Genomic DNA, 19,782 nt, shown 5'->3' on the forward strand with positions numbered 1-19,782 from the left:
CTTTGGACAAGGAGACAAATTTTGCCACTCTGGCAGCTGCAGTGGACTTCACACTAGTCTCTGCTTGGGTAAGGGAGAATGATGAGGACGAGGATGGTTTAGTAAGCCAGTCCACATCCTCCTCTACATGCTGTGGCTGGATAGCACAGGCAACATCAGAAACAAAGGAAATAATGCCCTGCCTGAGGACTTACCATGTCCACCTTTGCCTTTGGACACATACACTGCTCACTCCCTCACAGTGCCATTGGAACCTCTGCCTCTCCTTGTTGGCCTCCCACACATGATAGGGGGGCTTATTAATAAAATGCAATAAAGATGTAGAAATGTGTATGTGGATGCACTTTAAGCAATGGAAAGTGGTGGTTGGTGCCCTTTAACCTGAGTACTACACACACACTCCACAGACACACTACAATATACTGCGGTAAAACTGCACATGACGCACAGAATATATTAAAAGATAAGTGTCAGCGCTGCTCAATAAATATACTCTAGTGCTTCCGTACAAATCTTAATTCATAAATTATACTCTAGTGCATACATATGATAATAAACATAAAGTGCAATATGATGTGCAAAAAATAGCAAACAGTTTTAATAAGCAAAATTAAGACCAAAAAAGTCTACTAATATGAAAAAAAGTGCTCAGTGCTTCGTGCTTCTTATTCAACCAAATGGTTCCTTTAAGAATGCTCTGTGCTCAAATTTCAATTCCTCTTCACAATTAATAACCAGTGCTTCCACACAGTGCTCCCCTCTCAGTCCCTCACTCACCGGACATTCAAAGGAATAACGCCTGTCACAGCTTAAGATGACTGGTGAAGACTGTATACACTTCTGCTGGGGATGTAATTGTGGCAGGAACGTGTCTCTGGAATCCTTGGGTGCCTTTTAATCGGCTCCCCCGAAATGCAGAAAATAGAATGCCTTAATCTTTTCCTGGTAGTGCTTAATCTTTTCCTGGTAGTGGACACCGCTTTCGCGTTCTACATCACAACCACCGGATATGACGTTGTACTTGCGGGCAGCGACTTGATGCGTTTCGCTCCTCCAATCAGAGCGTTATCAAAAGCTATTGGGTCATCCGCACGGCCGCCCTTATAGCTCCCATAGACTCCACCCAGACCATTTTTCATTGGATACATGGTGGCAGCAGAGACCCCAGAAGCGGTGTAAACTCCATCTTAGTGCTCCGCTAACCACATTTATATCGTATATCCATACAATGGGTACATATTGGCAGCGGAGACACCGGAAACCATATAAACTCTATCTTAGTGCTCCGCTATCCACATTTATATCATATGTCCATGCTTGTTATATTCTTCTCAAAACTCAATAACATTTCTATACATATGTACCATATATATCAAACACTATAACAATAAATCTCATAATATTAATTAAAGTGTAATATGGGAACTGGAAGTCTCACGGACTCCATCATAGTCCTCCTTTCATAAATACACAATACAATAATATATATATCTTAATAAAAATTGAACATTAAAAATTACAAATTTAATTATACGTATCTGTCTCCTACAAATTCAAAAAAACTCTTTTTAATAATGTAGTAAAGGTGACTAGCAAATAGCATATCATACTCCATATTGGTCCACCCTAAATGTATTATTCATATATTAACTCTCGGGGACCATTATACTAATTGTGTTATCTTCTAAATAAATTATATTATAAATCGGGCTAGATATCATTAAAAATATTAAATTAATACTGATTATGAGTGATACTCATTATATATGACGATGGTATATTATTTCAACACCAAATATCTAAAAATAAATATTATACCTTTTGAACATTATATTAATTAATCCGCAAAAAAATGAATACATACAAAAATATAAATATATGACATTTTTTTTAAATAAATATTAATGGATAAATGTGTATTTTTATGTCTTGTATGTCTGGATCTATGTTGTTGATATATAAATTGTATGAGCCCAATGGTAATGGGCATGTAAAAACATATATATATATATATATATCTGAAAAGCTAAACATTATTAATAAAACAATTAATATCTAACTCCACATTTAATCCTGCAGGCGTCATACATTTAAGCTCGTGTATCCATTTAGTTTAATTTTGCGATATTGCTTTTTTCATAATGGTTCCTCTCCAATGCGGATTCATTTTGTCAATACAGCAAAAATAAAGTCTGCTTGGATCCTTGTTATGACATAATCTAAAGTGGTTAGAGAGGCTATGGTTACAAAATCCTCTCTTAATATTATTTATATGCTCCCTCAAACGCACTTTAAGCTGTCTAGTTTTGCGTCCAACATATTGGTATCCACAATCACATTCTAATAAGTATGTCACATAAGTGCTACTACATGTGATGCATTCCCAAATCTCATACTGTGTATTTGTATCCAATAAGAGAATTAACACAGAAGAAATATTCTCTCAAAATGCTGTTAACCACTTGCTGACTGCCTAACGTCGATCTACGTCGGCAGTCAGCCCCTCACAGGCAAAGTGACGTAGGGCTACGTCACTAGCTTGTGAGGGTCTAGGGAGCGAGCGTGCACCCCCGGAGGCGCGCTCCCGCTCCCGCGTGGTCACGGACCCCCCCCCCCCCGCGCGTGTGACCGGCGGACCCGGTCACTCGGCGATCGGCGGGGGAGAGGGAGAAAGTCAGGCGGCTTGTGTAAACAAGCCACCTGTCATTCTCCTCGGTGTAAAAACACTGATCACACGGATCTACTATGTAGATCCGTTGATCAGTGTCCTTACAGCTCAAGCCACAGCCAATCACAGTAGAAAGCACGCCCCTAGGGACACACACAGCCCCTCCCTCCCAAATAAAGTTAACCCCTTCACTACCAGTGTATTTTTACAGTAACAGTGCATATTTATAGCACTGATTACTGTAGAAATGTCACTGGTAACCCCAAAAGTGTCAAAAATGTCAGTCAAGGGTCCGATCTGTCGCAGTACCGCAAAAAAAATCGCAGATCGCTGCCATTACGCGTTAAAAACAAAAAAACAACAAAAATGACAAAAATCTTTCCCTTTGTTAGTAAACGCGATAACTTTTGCGCAAAACCAATCAAAATACACTTTTTGCGATTTTTTTTTACCAAACATAGGTAGCATAAAACAAATTGGCCGAAAATGTTAAAAAATTTTGATTTTTACATTTTTTTGGGGGGGAATTTCATATAAAAAAATGTGAAAAATATTGCTATTTTTGCAAAATTGACGCTCTTTTTTTGTTTATAGCGCGTGATCAAAAAATCGCACAGGTGATCAAATACCACCAAAAGAAAGCTCTGTTTGTGGGAAAAAAAGGACGCCAAATTTGTTTAGGTACAGCGTCGCACGACCGCGCAATTGTCCGTTAAAGTCACGCAGTGCCGAATCGCAAAATACCCCCTGGTCGGAATGTGGGTAAAATCTTCCGGGGCTTAAGTGGTTAACACTGACGTTGACCACAACTTGAGACAACTTAAAAATACCTTGGATAAACAGGTTAGGTCCTGGTGGGATGTTACCACCTTGGAGTAGTACATTAAGGAAGGCATTACCGGGGTGCGCATGCGCAGCTGCTCCGATATGGCAGCTTAGCTAAGAGCTCCGCGTGTCCCTGGTCTTCAGACAGCACCAGCACCGGCATGTTAGCGTATTACGCCCCGCACCCTGCACCATCGGCTACCCCTTCCTCCAGCGGTCCCCCCTTGAATGTCGGTGGGTCACCGGAGAGAGGTTTCCCGCCGTCTTCTCTTCTTATGCCCGGAGCGGGACCCGGCCAAGATGGTGACCGCACCTGTCCTCCCCTCAGGGGAATGCGGCACACAGGAGGTAGGAGACGTGACAGCCTGTGCTATGGACACCCCGTCGGCCTCCCCAGATCCCTGGTCCTCCCCAGCGACCCCCGCATACATTCCACAGCCCCCGCTTGCCTAACCAGCCTCTACGGAATCTCTCATCAGCAGAACCCTGGAGCAGGCCCCAGGGATCCCGGGGCTGCAATCACCTGAGGCCCTGGTTTTCCCACACCATCTATCCATCCAAGGCCACAAGATTCAACTCTTCGCTGACCTCTCCCCCTTCACTATTCAACGCCGCAGAGCTTTGAAGTCGCTTACACTAGCACTATCTGCCAGAGTGCTGAAGTATTGGTGGTCCTTCCCCTTCAGGCAGAATTTTCAATTTCAGAACAAGACTCACAGCTTCGCCAACTTCCAGGAGTTGATCCTGTAACTGGGTATTATAACCAGGGACCCTGCCCCTGCCCCGTCCACTTCCAGGAGAGAATCTTCCAAGCGACCGCCACCGATCAGCCCTTTGTCCTTGGTATGGAACAAGCAGCAAACAAAGCACCACCGTGACGTCAAGCCTCCCCAAAGTCTGCTTTGATCCTCAGGAATCCTCTTTCCTCGGTCATCGAAGTTCAATCTTCTTCGCCTGAAAGGGGTCCATGCTGATCCCTGCCTCAATTTTTTGGCCCCCTTTTTGGGTGTGTTTTCAGACTGTTGTTTTGTTTTTTTTTCCAGCAAACTATCCCTTTTACATTTTTTTACATAGCTGACCTTATCTTTTTGATATTACGCTGGTCGTGTTCTTTCTTCAATGCTGTTTCTACTGCACATTATTCACTTCTTATAATTAATTGCTGTAGAGCTTATAGCTTCCTTCTTCCCCCCAGTACCCCCCCCCCATTTACCCATTTCCTACTACTCTCCCTTCCTTCCCTTCCCCTGTCCCCCCCCCCCCATTTACCCATTTCCTACTACTCTCCCTTCCTTCCTTCCCTTCCCCTGTTCCCCCCTCCTCTCCTTCCTACCTTCCCCTTCCTTCAGCCCTCCCTAGTCCTAACCTCCTCATAGTGCCTTTTGGGCAGTTGCCCACGCCATATACCTAGGGGTGATTTTAGTACATCCCTTCTGCCCAGAAGTCTAAGATTAGAGACGTCCCTTGGTTGGACCATTCCATGGTCACTCTACAACACTCCTGCTCCTTTCATCTCGAGGCCCCTCTCCGTGGAGAATTAATGAGTCCATTCTGAGCGACCCCACTAGATGCTCCATGATAGAAACTGCTCTTTGCGACTACTTTGCACTTAATTATCTCCCTGACACCTCCCCTACTACCCTCTGGGGGGCTCATAAGGCAGTACTGCGGGGCTACCTCATCCAATTGGGGGCAAAAATTAAAAGGGAAAGACAGATTGACATCACCCGCTTGGAGACTGAATATACTTGCCTCTGCAGAGCCCACAAGCGTATCCCTACTCCTACTTCCCTTGCAGAATTGGATGCGATTAAGTTGTCACTCAACCTGGCCCTTACCTCCAGAGCCGAAAAAAAACCTGCGTTGGCAGGAAGCTCGCTCTTATGCTTTTAGGGATAAACTGGGCACGAAATTGGTGTTAAAGCTCTCCCCAAAGTTTCGGGTGGTTTCCCTACCCAAAATCAAATCCCCCTCTGGGGTCCTTTCGAGCAATCCCAAGTCCATCATGGACTCCCTCCATTCCTTCCTCCCCCGCCTCACAACTACGCATAGATCCCTTTTGGAATCCCCTATTGACGAATAGGAGGTGCTGGATGTTATCAAAGCTCTCCGGACCAATTCCACCCCGGGCCCTGGCGGCTTTTCTAATTCTTAGGACCGACGCAAACGTCTTATAATATCTCCTTATCTGGTCAGGTTCTTCAATGCCCTCAGGGGCGGAGCCCACCTAGAAGAAGCCTCTAATAAAGCTTACATTTCTGTTATCCCCAAGCCGGGAAAAGACCCTTCCGACGTGGGCAATTACAGACCGATATCTCATTAATAATGATCTCAAGATTTTGACAAAAAATTTTGCCAACCGCTTATCCAGCTTTATTGCCAAATACAGTCATAAGGATCAAGTGGGGTTCATTCCGGGTAGGCAGGGACCTGACCAGGTATGGAGGGTGGTTGACGCCATCTCTCTGCTGAACTCAGGGTGGGGTGGAGGCCCTTCCCAGTCTGGCTTTCTCCTATCCTTGGGTCTTCAAAAGACCTTCAACTCCCTTTCGTGGCCATTTCTCTTCCGCACTCTTGAACGATGGGGGTTTGGTCCCTCTGTCATAACTACTCTACAAGCCCTTTACTCCCACCCGGTGGCTCAGGTTAGGATGCAGGGTTACTACTCTGCGAACATCTTGATCTGGAGGGGAACGAGGCAGGGTTGACCCCTCTCCCCGCACCTTTTTGCCGTAGCCCTGGAATCCCTGGCTACAGCTATCCGTCTTCACCCAGATATTCATGGCCTGCAATGCGGGTCAGAGACCCACAAATGTGCGCTGTTTGCAGATATGATTTTTGTTACCTCTCCATTGATTTCCCTTCCCAATATAGTTTCCCTCCTGGACGCCTTCGGGGCGGCATCTGGCTTGTGAGTCAACATGACTAAATCCCTAGCCCTTAATGTCACCCTCCCTTCGCCGCTGGTGGAACGTCTGAAAGACCATTTTCCCTTCTCCTGGCACTCGGATTACATTCCTTACCTAGGAGTCTCCTTGACTTTATAGACAGACTTTATCAAGCCAATTACCCACCCATGATACAAAAATTAAAACAGGAACTCTCTGACTGGTCTCGTTGTCACATTTCCTAGTTAGGCAGAATTAATGCAGTTAAGATGACTCTCCTGCCGCATATTCTCTATCTGTTCCGGTCGCTCCCAATCCCAGTGCGGAAATCCCACATTCAGACATTGCAAGGACATATATTCAAGTTTATCTGGGGAAGGAAGGGACATAGAATTAATAAACACACTCTTCTACGCTCCCGGAAACAAGGGGGCTCAGGAGTTCCAGACCTCTGGAAATACTATCAAGCAGCACAACTTACTCAATTTTCCATTATCTATTCCAGATGAGGGAAGCCTGAGTGGTTCTCTATGGAACGCCAGGCCGTCCTCCGACACACCATTGATTACCTACTTTGGAGACCTGCTCATTACCGCCGCCCCAGTGATGGCCCCTACCCTTTTGCATTCTTTTTCCATTTGTGATAAAATACACAATTCATGCAAAGTCACTTCCCCATGGGCTCCCCTCACTCACATCGTCCATAACCCGGCCTTTCCTCCAGGTGAAAACATAGAGGCATTTAAATGGTGGACTGACAAAGGCCTGTACAGAATTGGCCACTTTTTAGATAGCTTGGGTCCTATAACTTTTTCTCATTGTACCACGAAGTTGAAGATGCCGCCTGTAGAGAAATTCCGTCTAACCCAAATTTCACACTTTATTCACTCACTTAGGTCCAAATTCCCTGAACCCCTACGGATAACACCTTATGAACAGGGGTGTACCCAAATCTATGACGTCAAAGGGGGATTCTCCCTCATATACGCTCTGCTGAATGACGCACAAACCAAACCTCCCTACATGCTCAAATGGGAGCAGGACCTCAACCTAGATTGGGATCTTCCTGACTGGCATGCAAATATTGGGCGCTCTTTCTGGGGTATTCACAACATCGGTCTCATGGAAGCTAATCTTAAAGTTCTCATAAACTTTGCTCTAGACCCTGCCCTATATCCTTCCTCAAAATCCATTCCAAACTGGGCACTTTTAACCCAAAACCCCCCAAAAATAATGAAAACTTTCCACGATTTCTACTGTAAACTATACAAGGCAAATGACTCCCAGGCACACTCTAAATTGGTTGACTTTCTCTGAGACATCCTGTGACGGTACTCGTTGTCACTGAGACTGAAAAAAACTATGTGACAGATAAATTGATGATTTGGACTGCTTAAGTTGATCAGACTTGTAACAGATGCATGTCATCAGCCCAAACACCTGTCTTCCATGGATTGTAAATCATGTTGATTTGATCATCTATTGTTTACTGTGGGTTCTCAGTATTTACACTATAATATGTGTATTTGTATCTGTTTTACTTTTGGTGCCGGCAGTCTGGGCTTCCAGGCTGACTTAAGTACGCTGAGCTAATTAGCATGTGAATGATAACCTTGTCTAGATGGGATTAGTCAGCTCTACCTCATTATCTATTCATTATGTGATGCTTTTATGTAAATATTCAGGTCATTGTTCATGTAGTGACTGTCATGCTTCTCAAGTGTATAAAAGTCTACTGCTTGTTTTAATAAAAGAGTTAGTTGTTTCCAGACACATACAAGCTAAGTTCAGGCTAGTTTTTGTATGGGGGGCGGCTGGAATATCTCTATATGTCCAGACTGGAGGAAGCCTTATACTGACGGAAGACCACAAGCACGGTGTGGGTCGACGGTTCCGTTACACATCCACCTTTCTAAATTATCAATTTTTGGAAAAAAGTTTGGAGGGTATTAAGTTCCTTAAGTTAGGTTCAACCCCAAGTCATGATGGCTTCTCAGTATGTTACTATAAAAATTTGGAACTTTCCTAGCGCCTTACTTGGCTCAGTTTCTTGTTTACTCTACAATAGATCTCAACCTAACAGGGACCTAAATTCTGCTTATCTCAGTTATCCCTAAATAAGGCAAAGATCCGAATGATGTCAGCAACTACCGGCCAATATCCTTGAATAATAATGATCTTACAATTTTAACAAAAATATTAACAAAAATATTAGCAAACAGACTTTCCACCTTTTATAGCACAATACAAATCTCGATGGGGTGGTGGCAATCTACAGGAAGGATTCCTGTTATCCATTGATCTCCAAAAAGCCTTCGATACAGTCTCCTTGCCATATCTTTTAAAAAATCCTAAAAAAATGGGGCTTTGGCCCCAACTTCCTGTGAATTTTACACTCTCTTTTTTCTAATCTTCATGACCAGATCAGGTTCCTAGGTCGCTATTCAGACCCTATCCAGATAGAAAAAGGTACTTGACAAGGCTGCCCCTTATCTCCTCTAATCTTCGCTATAATGATTGAAACTCTTGTCATAGCTATTAGGGATCACCCTGATATCAAGGGGGTTCTTTGTGGTCCCCAGGAACATAGATGTGCTTTGTTTGCTGATGACCTCTTGCTCTTTGTCACCTTCCTCCTCATCTCTACACCCAATATTTTCCCAACTATGAGACTTTGGCTCGGTCTCAGGTCTACGGGTTAACATCTCCAAATTCAAAGCTTTAAACATTTCAGTCCCAACATGATTAGTTGAACAATTGCAAACACATTTTCCCTTCTCTTGGAGAGCACTAACTTCATTCCTTACTTTGGAATCAACCTGTCTTCTAGAATACACAGTGAATATAATAACTACCCACTATCAGTGCAGCCTCTCAGTGCTGCCTCATCACTGCTGCTTCATCAGTGCCCATCAGTGCAGCTTCATCAGTGCACATCAGTGAAGGAGAAAAATTACCTGTTTGCAAAATGTTATAACAAATTATGAAAAAGTTTTTTTTTTTTTTTTTCCAAATTGTTTTTGTTTATTTAGCAAAAAAAAAAACAGTGGTGAATAAATACAAGCACAAGAAAGCTCTATGTGTGTGAACATAATTATAAAAAATGTGTGTTGGGCACAGTGTTGTATGACCGCACAATTGTCATTCAAAGTGTGTCAGAGCTGAAAGCTGAAAATTGGCCTGGGCAGGAAGGGGGTAAAAGTTTCTAGTATGCAAGTGGTTAATGTCATATTATCAGCTTTCCCTGATGACTGTGATTATTTATGAAAAAATAAATGTATTCATCTTTACCTGTTTGGTCCGGAGCAAAAAATCCTTCACTAAAATCTGCTTATAGATCTCTTGTAGAAAGCTCAGATGACAACTTCTGTTTGTTGCTTTCCAAAAAAACAATAAAACATTTTCTAAGGTTTTCTTCTGTTCATTTTTATATGTTAGGAGTTCCACATTATTTATACAGACATATTTCTTTCTTCCTAGATTAGTTATGGAGCCAGAGACACTTTACTGAGTGATAGAAAGATGTATCCAAACTTTTTCCGGACAGTTCCGGATGATGAGATGCAATATGTGGCCATAGCAAAGTTACTGGAAAGGATGAAGTGGAACTGGGTCGGGATCCTTACATCTGATGATGAATACGGAGAGAGGGAGATCCGACAACTCAGCAAACATTTATCTAATCATGGAATTTGTATTGAATTCAAGATTCTGGTGTCTAAAAAGAATTATAATAAAATTCCTCCAGAGCTGCAAACCTCAACTACGGAAGTTCTTATTATTTGTGGCTCAGTTAGTGCGACTTATTACAAGTTTTTGCTGAATAATGTCCCTTATTACACGGAGAAAACATTTATTCTACCAGATTCTTGGTCAATGAGTGTCATGTATTTTGATTTCAGTAACTGCAGCTTGGTGTTCACTTATCCCCTTCTCTACATAACAGGATTGCTGGAATATTTTGATAGTTTTAAACCATCCAACCACCTAAATGACCCACTGATGGAGGATATTCTCATAACTGAATGTAGATGCTTTGCAAAAAACCAAATTAAAAATTTCCTTATTCCACTCACAACTGGATATTCTCTTATGAACTGCAGTTTGGAGACACAATTACTTAGTTTACATTTTCCTGATGAGAAAACATCCTATAGAGTGTTTATCTCAGTCTACATTTTGGCTCAAGCATTACATGAAATGGATTTCTCTTTTAAAATAAATATTAAAAAATCTGAAATAAATCCACACACACTAAAGTATAAGGTGAGAGGGTTCAATGGAAGTTTACTCGTATCTTCTTATACTCGGTCAGTTTAGTATTGGAACACAATGTGCCCAGACACGTCTTTCCACCACAAACATCACCCCCAATTTAGGTTCATGTTTAGTTTAGAGGCCGCCCCACAAGAAATCCCTGACATTGGGAGATTTAACACTTTCACTTCCAGAGCTGTTTTGCCATTTTTGCACAAATGTTTAAAAAATCATCTTAGGCCTAAAGATTATGTAAAACGCAGAAACAATATTTTCAGAAACCAGAGACCCTGGAGAAAAAAAAACAGAAAATTTATATCAAATACTTACCGTAATTTTCCTTTCCTGATGGACTCCATGGCAGCATACGTTTGGGTAGTCCCGCCTCCACTCCTACCCCATAGGACCCCACTCCCATAAATCTTTGCTCCCTTTCAGCATCCGTGTTCTGTAACTAGCCTACTCAGGAACTGGGAGGGGACCCCTGCTGCCATGGAGTCCATCAGGAAAGGAAAATTAAGTAAGTATTTGATATAAATTTTCCGTTTTCCTGACAGACTCCATGGCAGAATACGTTTGGGAAATAACTCGCCAAAACACAATTGGGTGGGCAGATTCTGATAAATTTAATTAACACCTGCAACAGATAACACTTGAGTACCAAAAGCAACAGAGGAAAGAGCCGCTGGCTCAACACAATAATGTGACATAAATGTGTGAATGGACAACCAAGACGCTGCTCTGCAGACCACATCCGGAGCGACATGTCTTGAAGCTGCCCATGAAGTAGCGACACCAAGCGTAGAATGTGCAGTCACCGCTTTAGGAGGAACCAAGCCCTTCTCTCTATAAGCCCACTGAATCGCCTCTACTATCCAGGAGGCAATTGATCTTGAAGAGGCACGCATACCCTTGTTCTTCCCAGACAATAGGACAAAGAGATAATCTGTCTTCCGGAAAGAGGCTGTAGCTTCCAAATACTGTCTGAGCGTGTTGCCCACATCCAGTGGATGGACTTCCGGAGGTTCGGCCGACGAGTTGAAAGTAGGGAGAGCAATTTCTTGATTCTCGTGAAAGACTGAAGTGACTTTAGGCCTTGATCCAAGCATTGGAATAAGGACAACTCTATCCGGGAAAAAGGTCAGGAAAGGTTCCTTACTTCCCAGACTTTGAATTTCTGAGACCCTCTTTGCAGATGTGATAGCCACTAGAAAGACTTATCTTGAGGGTGAGATGTTTCACCAATATAGGTTCTTCAAGGTTTGTGCCAACTGAGGAAAGGAAATCAAGAACCAAAGGCATGTCCCACTTGGGGCACCTCAGCTTCTTTTGTGGCCTTAGCCTTACTGCCCCTTTGAAAAATTGCATGATCAGAGGATGTGCAGCCCAGGAAACGCCTGTGAAAGCGGATATGGCTGAAACTTGTACTCGCAGGGCGCTTACTGAAAGAGGCAACTCCAAACCCGACTGAAAGAAAGACAGAATATCTTGTACGGAAGGAGATGACCAGGACTTTCCCTTAGACTCCAGGGAAGAAGTAAACCTAGCCCAAATTCTTTCATAGGTTTTATTCGTGCTTTGTCTCCTAGCACTCAAACGAGTTGGTATGGCTACTATAGGACATCCTAACGCCTCCAGCCTTTCCCTCTCAAAAACCAGAGACCCGAAGGTGCAGACGGGCTGGGCATGGGTGAAGAATGGAGCCCTGGGACAGCAGATCCGCTCTGAGAGGGACTGGGTCACAGTAGCTCAGCTGAAATAGCAGGGGAAACCACGGTCTGTTGGGCCAGAACGGGATCACTGCGACCACGTTCACTGGTTCCATCTTGATCCTCCGCAGGAATTGGAAGATGACTGGCACTGGGGGAAAGGCATACGCCTTGTGAAACTTCCAGCAATCTGTCAGGGCATCTACCCCGAATGCTCTGGGAACTCTGTTCCTTGAATAGAATTTCTCGTACTTCCTGTTATGAAAGGAGGCAAACAGATCTACCTCTGGGATGAATCCCAAGGACAGGATCCAGTTGAACACGTTCTCGTGGATAGACCACTCGTTGTTGTTGAGTTGTGTTCTCGAGAGGAAATCCGCTTGTGTGTTCTGAGCCCCTGCTATGTAAACTGCTGATAGATTGACCAGGTTTCTCTGAGCCCAGGTCATTATTGGCTCTACTTCCCGAAGCAGGGATGCACTGCGAGTTCCGCCTTGTCTCCTCACATAGGCTACTGCGGTCGTGTTGTCTAGCTTCAGCATGACTGAGGTGCCCCGAATAAGGTGGCCGAAGGCTAGTAATACTTGAAAGGCCGCCCGAAGTTCCAGGATGTTGGACACAATCCGGTGCGACTGAAAATCCCATCTCCCTTGTACTATCTTTGCTCTGCAATGACCTCCCCAACCGGTGCTGCTGGTGTCTGATGTCACTATTACCCAAGATATGGGGGCTATGGAGTGACAATTGTGCAAATTCTTGAGCTGTAACCACCAGGGAAGCCAGCTCTTCATGGCTGCGGTTATTACTATTCGCTGAGAATTGCTGATTTCCTTCCATTGTTGAAGAAAACCCCTCTGAAAAGGCCTCATTTTCCAGAGAGCCCACTTCACCTTAGGGGTTGTTGACACCATCGTGCCAATTATCCTCAGGCATTGTTTGGCTGTGAGATGGGACCCTGACAAGGCTAGAGACACTCTGTCCCTGATTACCGGAATCTTTTCTTCTGGCAGAGAGATGGTACTGTCTTTGGTGTTGAACAGGGCGCCCAAGAAGATCAGGGACTGTGTAGGAGTCAGATGACTCTTTTTCCTGTTCAGGATCCAGCCAAACTTCTCTAGAGACGAGATGACCAGAGCTAGATGTTCCAGGATGACAGACTTGTCTTGAGCCAGTAGAAGGAGGTCGTCCAGATAATGAAAAAACATACCTCTCACAGTCTTATCAAGGCTACCACCGCTAACAAGACCTTCAAAAAGATACACGGCGACGTGGAAAGCCCGAAGGGGAGAAATACTAACTGTAGATGAAGCTGGCCAACCGAGAATCTCAGGTATTGCTGAAACTCTGTTGCCACTGGCACGTGGAAGTATGCATCCTTCAGGTCTACTGAGACCATCCAGTCTCCCGGTTGAACAGCTTGCTAAATGGAGAACAGGGTCTCCATCTTGAATTTCTCTCCTTTGATGAAGCTATTCAAGTGCGTGAGATCTATCACTGGTCTCCAGGCGCCGCTCTTCTTGCGCACCATGAACAGAGGAGAGTACACTCGGAGCCTTCTTTCAGATTCTGGCACTGGAACCACTGCTCCTTGAGTGATTAGCGAGTCTACGTATGATAAGAGAATCTCTCTTTTGTCGCCTGACCGAGGAAGGGAGGTAGGAACAAATTTGTCTCCGGGAATACAGGTGAAGGTCCAAGAATGTCCTGCCGAGACCGTGTTGACGACCCAAGCATCCCGGATTGAGGCCGCCCAGACCTGCCAAAAGTAAAAGAGACGACCTCCCACCTGACCGGCCAGACCATGCATAGCAATAGTACTGGCATAAGGAAGACCCCCCATAAAGCAGATCCACATGCCTTGTATGAGAAGCGAAAGGACATGGGAACGCCGCAATCAACAGTCAGTCCCACAGGCTGTGGGACTGACAGCTCCTTAAATTTGGCGCCGGCCGTGACTTCACGGCCGCGGCCTACTGCGCATGCGCGAGTATCGGCAAGCCTTACTCTCGGTCAGCCGGCGCGCATGCGCAGAGTGACCGAGAACGCCGAGGATGGAATGCAGAGCATTCCACAGCGTCCATAGAGCCTCCCGGACCACCAGGAAGTATACAGAGAAGCGAGGAGCCGCACGCTAAACCACCAGGGAAGCACTAGATCACCAGGCAAGTAAAAAATAATGTATATAAGGGCAAAAACACTTACCCCTCCACGCTGCTTACCGCTAGACACCAGGGATATACAGAGTCAGCCACCAGGAGATAACATCCAACGATGGGGCAATGCACATGAGGCCACCCGCAGCAGCTGGGCTCACTGGCCATGCCATTTGGCCTGCTTCGTAAGGCTTCTTAAGGCTCCTCTTCAGCATGCCAACCCCATACCCCGCAGCAGCAAGGGCTTATAGGGGAAACAATTCCAGCCGACCCTCATTAACCCTGCGTCTTCAAAACGATTTATCACAGAAATGTAGAAATTCAGCACCAAACAGGTGAAGGAGGAGGACAAAAAAAGAACACGGATGCTGAACAGGAGCAAGGATTTATGGGAGTGGGGTCCTATGGGGTAGGAATGGAGGCGGGACTACCCAAACGTATGCTGCCATGGAGTTTGTCAGGAAAAATGGTTTTGGTTTAAAATGTTTATGTCACGTGATATTAGCACAATGGTTTACTGAATGCAATCCTTTGTTTTCAGTAAAAGATACAAAAATATAATTTTAGGTCATAAAAATGTAATATATTACCCACTTTTTGGGTAAAATATAAAATGTGGTTGCATTGAGGAAATAGATACCCAGTGGTTGTAAACCCTTACATTAACCAAATGAAGTGACTGGTCTCAGGTAACCATGTGTCCCCTACATCCATTCAAAGTGCAGAATTTACACATGATCTATCAGCTCTGAAAAGCAGGGGTGAGGAGCTGAAGTTACACACAGTGAACAGAGCTCTGAGAGGTTGAGAGGTGATTGGAGGGAAGGGACACCCCCCCCCCCCTCCTTTCATGCAGCACATAGGAAGAGAGCTGAGGTTGTCAATCACATGGTGTCAGGCAAACTTCTCAGAAGTGACTCATGCTGATGGCAGAGGAAAGAGGCTCTGTTCTGGGGACTCTCTAGCTCCACCTGCCTTTCAGCTGCAGTCAATCCTGCAATCAGCTCAGCTTGTAAATTACGTGACTTTCTGCACTTAGGGCCCATTTGTTGGATCTGTTTCCATGAGTGTGTGCTATACTACTGAAATACTGAACTCCTGGACTTTTGAACCTTGCCTGATTACTGGACTACTCTCTTTGTCTGATGATTCTGTACTACTCTGCCATTCTGTGTATGACCCTGCTTGTCTCTGACCATGCTTCTGGATTCTGACTTTGTACCTTGCTGACAAAACTTGATGCTGACTCGGCCTGCCTTACCACGCTATGCCTCAACCCCCAGCCACAGTTCCAATCTGGACTGAACCTCTCAACAGCTACCTTTCACTACAAATTGGCCACAATGGCAGTGGACCCAGCTAAGGTAGTAAAGGCTATCATGCATCAGGGACAGTTAATTGGTGCTCAGGAAATGCACCTTTCTTCTCTGGATGCTAAGCTGGATGAATTGACTGCTATGCTTAAAACCTTGTTGCCAGCATGCTCTGAAACAATCCAAACTCCAGCTCTGGCTCCCATCCTAGCTATATCTTCAGTGCCTCCCAAACTTCCCTTGCCTGACAAAATTGGAAGCGATACTGAAGACCGCAGAGGCTTTTTGAACATTTGCCGCTTGTATTTTCACAATAACCCGAGACATTTAGCACCACTGCAGTAAAGGGACTTTTGTCATCTTTTTCCTAAAGGGGACAGCTTTGGTATGGGTCTCTCCTTACCTGGAGCACAGTGATTCTTTGCTGCAGGATGCAGACAAGTTCCTTTCTTCACTTCAGACTGTTTTGACAAACTCAGCAGTGTGAGGGAACTGACCCACAGTGTGCATTGTGGGCTTCCGTCAGTATACCGCTTCCTTCAGTCTTGAACATAGATATCAGATATTGTAGCCACCCTACATACAAGACTATCTGACAAATTGCTGGTATGAGATCTGGAACCGTTTAATTTAAATTTTCGTTCACTTTTCCTCTAGAGGGCAGAGGAGTACACACAGAAAGTGTGCAAAGCGTGCAGGGGAGACACTGAGTGAGCGTGGTGTGGGAGCAGATTATTGGCTGAGCAGCAAAACCAGGACCGTGACCCCCCCCCCTTTGGCAGGTAACAGGGAGAGGTGGTGGAGGAGACAAGGGGCATGGGTGCATGGGCTGAGGACCGGACACTGACAGCAGGCAGGTGCGAGAAAGACAGTGGAAATGTTAATGGATGGCAGATCAGCTCATGAGAGCTGGCGGGGAACCAATACGGGAGACAGCAAGTGGCGGGCTGATCGGCTGACCTAGAAATCCGGCGGACACCTGACAGAAAGACGAAAGAGTGGGATCGCATGGAAGAGGCAGCGGGGGGGGGGGGGCGTGACTGACAGGCGGGCAGAGGAAGTGCTAGGCACAATACAGAAAGAAGACAGGATGACAAGGGGAGGCTGGAGGAGCTTGCAAGCAGTTCAGGGGTGGCAAAGTAGGAGGACTGGGAGTTCCTTAGTACCTGGGAGTACCCTTGTGACTGGGAGTACCTTTTTTGGCTGGGAGTACCTTAGTACCTAGGAGTACCTAAGTACCTGGGAGTACCTTAATGACTGGGAGTACCTTTTTGGCTTGGAATACCTTAGTACCTGGGAGTACCTTAGTGACTGGGAGTACATTTTTGGCTTGGAATACCTTAGTACCTGGGATTACCTTAGTTCCCGGAAGTACCTTAATGACTGGGAATACCTTTGTGGCTGGGAGTACCTTAGTGACTGGGTGTATCCTTGTGGCTGAGGGTACCTTTGCACCTGGGAGTACCTAGGGACTTGGAGTGCCTTAGATCCTGGGAGTGCTTTAGTATCTGGGAGAACCTTAGTGACTGGGAGTGCTTTAGTGTTGGGGAATACCTTAGTGACTGGGAGTACATTAGTGACTGGGAGTACCCTTGGCTGGGAGTGCCTTAGTACCTGGGAGTACCTTAGTACCTGAGAGTACCTTTGTGGCTGGGAGTACTTTTGTGGCTGGGAGTACTTTTGTGGCTGGGAGTACCTTAGTACCTGGGAGTACCTTTAATACCTGGGAGCACCTTAGTGACTGGGATTACCCTTGTGGTTGGAGTACCTTAGAATCTGGGATTACTTTAGTGTTTCAGAGTGCCCTAGTGACTGTGAGTACCTTAGTACCTGGGAGTGCCTTAGTGACTGGGAGTGGCTTAGTTTCGGGGAGTACTTTAGTACTTGGGAGTGTATTAGTGACTGGGAGTACCTTAGAGACTGGGTTTACCTGTGCAGGGTAACTGGGTACTGCAGAGTAACTGGGTGCTGTGGAGTGACTGGGTGCTGATAAATTAGTCAGGAAGCTAGTAACAGCTAAACAGACAGTTAAATTCCCAATCCCCATTAGATTAGTGAGTACGATCAGTGGTTTTGTGCTGCCCTGGGCCTGACTAAACTTGGGTACCCCCTAATTTAAATATGCCACACCCCTTCCTGTTTATGACCCGCCCTGTCATCTGTAAACCACAACTACAGACTATCAGTGCTCATCAGTGCAGCCTCATCAGTGCCCATCAGTGCAGCCTCATTACTGCCCATCAGTGCAGCCTCATCAGTGACCATCGGTACAGCCCTTCAGTGGCCATGGGTGCAGCCTATTAGTGCCCATTAGTGCAGACTATCAGAGCATCATAAATTTAGCAGGGCAATAATTTCTACGAAAGATGTGGAAACCTTACAAGAAGACTTGAACAAAATATTGGGGTGGGCATTTACATGGCAAATATGGTTTAATGCTAAAAAAAAAAATGTAAGGTAATGCACTTGAGTGCCAGAAATATGTCCAAGTTACTCACTAGGGGGAGAGCCTTTGGGGGAATCTAAAATGGAAAAGGACCTGGAGGTCCTAGTATACGGCAAGCTCAGAAATGGCATGCAATGTCAAGCAGCTGCAAGCAAAACCAACATAATATTGGCATGTATTTAGGGGATTCACTCCATAGATAAAACGATAATTCTCCCACTCTACAAGACTCTGGACCGGCCGCATCTGGAGTATGCCATCCAGTTCTGGGCACCGGTCCTCAGGAAGGATGTGCTGGAACTGGAGGGAGTCCAGAGAAGGGCAACAAAGCTAATAAAGGGACTGGAGGACCTCAGTTATGAGGAAAGACCACAAGCATTGAAATTATTCTCTCTGGAGAAGAGACGCTCGAGGGGGGATATGATATGCTATGCTGAAACTGCGATCTCTGTGCCTGTAACAGAACCCTCCCCCCCCCCCCCCCACACACACACACAAGTCAGTAAGCATTAGGCGTACATTTGACCCCTTGATCACCCCCAGTATTAACCCCTTCCCTGCCAGTGTCATTATTACAGTAACAGTGCATATTTTTAGCACTGATTACTGTAGTAATGTCACTGGTCCCCCCAAAAGTGTCAAACATGTCAGTTAGAGGTCCGATCTGTCCCCTGCAAAGTTACAGTCCTGAAAAAAAAATGTGCATATCGCCGCCATTACTATTAAAAAAAAACAAAAAAAACAATAAAAATAACATAAATCTTTCCCGCAGTTAGTAGACGCAATAACTTTTGCGCAAAACAATGAAAATACGCTTATTGTTATTTTTTACCAAAAATATGTAGCAGAAAACAAATTGGCCTAAAATATTAAGAAATTTTGATTTTTAATTTTTTTTTTTTGAGAATGTCATATAGCAGAATGTGAAAAATATTGTTTTTTTTTTTTCCAAAATTGTCGCTATTTTTTTGTATATAGCGCAAAAAATAAAAATTGCACAGGTGATCAAATACCACCATAAGAAAGCTCTATTTGTGGGAAAAAAAGGACCCAAATTTTGTTTTGGTACAGAGTCGCACGCCCGCGCAATTGTCCGTTAAAATAACGCAGTGACGAATCGCAAAATAGGGCCTGGTCAGGCAGGGAGCAAATCCTTCTGGGGCTAAAGTTGTTAAATTACATTTTTTCCTTTACAAATGTTAGTATTGTTGCAGCAAGATCTATACATCATACAAATGTGCTTCTTTACAGCAGACCAAAGGGACCCCCAAGCATGATATTTGATATTTAAAGGAATTTTTAATTTTTATTGTTTCACTTTAAGCATCATTAAAATCACTGCTCCTGTAAAAACGATTGTTTTAAAAACATTGTTTTGCATTGATGCATGTCCCCCAGGGCAGTTCCCGGGTCCCTATACTTTTTATGGCAATAATTTGCTTAAAAGCCTTTAAAATGAGGACTTTTGATTTTTCATGTTCGTGTCCCACAGACTTTAATAGAGTTTGAATGTTCGCTAGAAC

General features: G+C 44.6%; 1 protein-coding gene across 1 annotated transcript; it reads left to right on the plus strand.

Annotated features, from left to right (window-relative positions):
- Positions 1–9,903: 9,903 nt before the first annotated feature.
- Positions 9,904–10,701, plus strand: LOC309561751 (extracellular calcium-sensing receptor-like; the record flags this gene model as incomplete). Its single annotated transcript, XM_082265763.1, has 1 exon — positions 9,904–10,701. The coding sequence occupies one exon, from the start codon at positions 9,904–9,906 to the stop codon at positions 10,699–10,701; it is 798 nt and encodes a 265-aa protein (XP_082121889.1).
- Between the last annotated feature and the right edge of the window lie 9,081 nt (positions 10,702–19,782).

This window comes from Pelophylax lessonae, assembly GCF_965119305.1.
Source record: "Pelophylax lessonae genome assembly, chromosome: 1".
Taxonomy (NCBI): domain Eukaryota; kingdom Metazoa; phylum Chordata; class Amphibia; order Anura; family Ranidae; genus Pelophylax; species Pelophylax lessonae.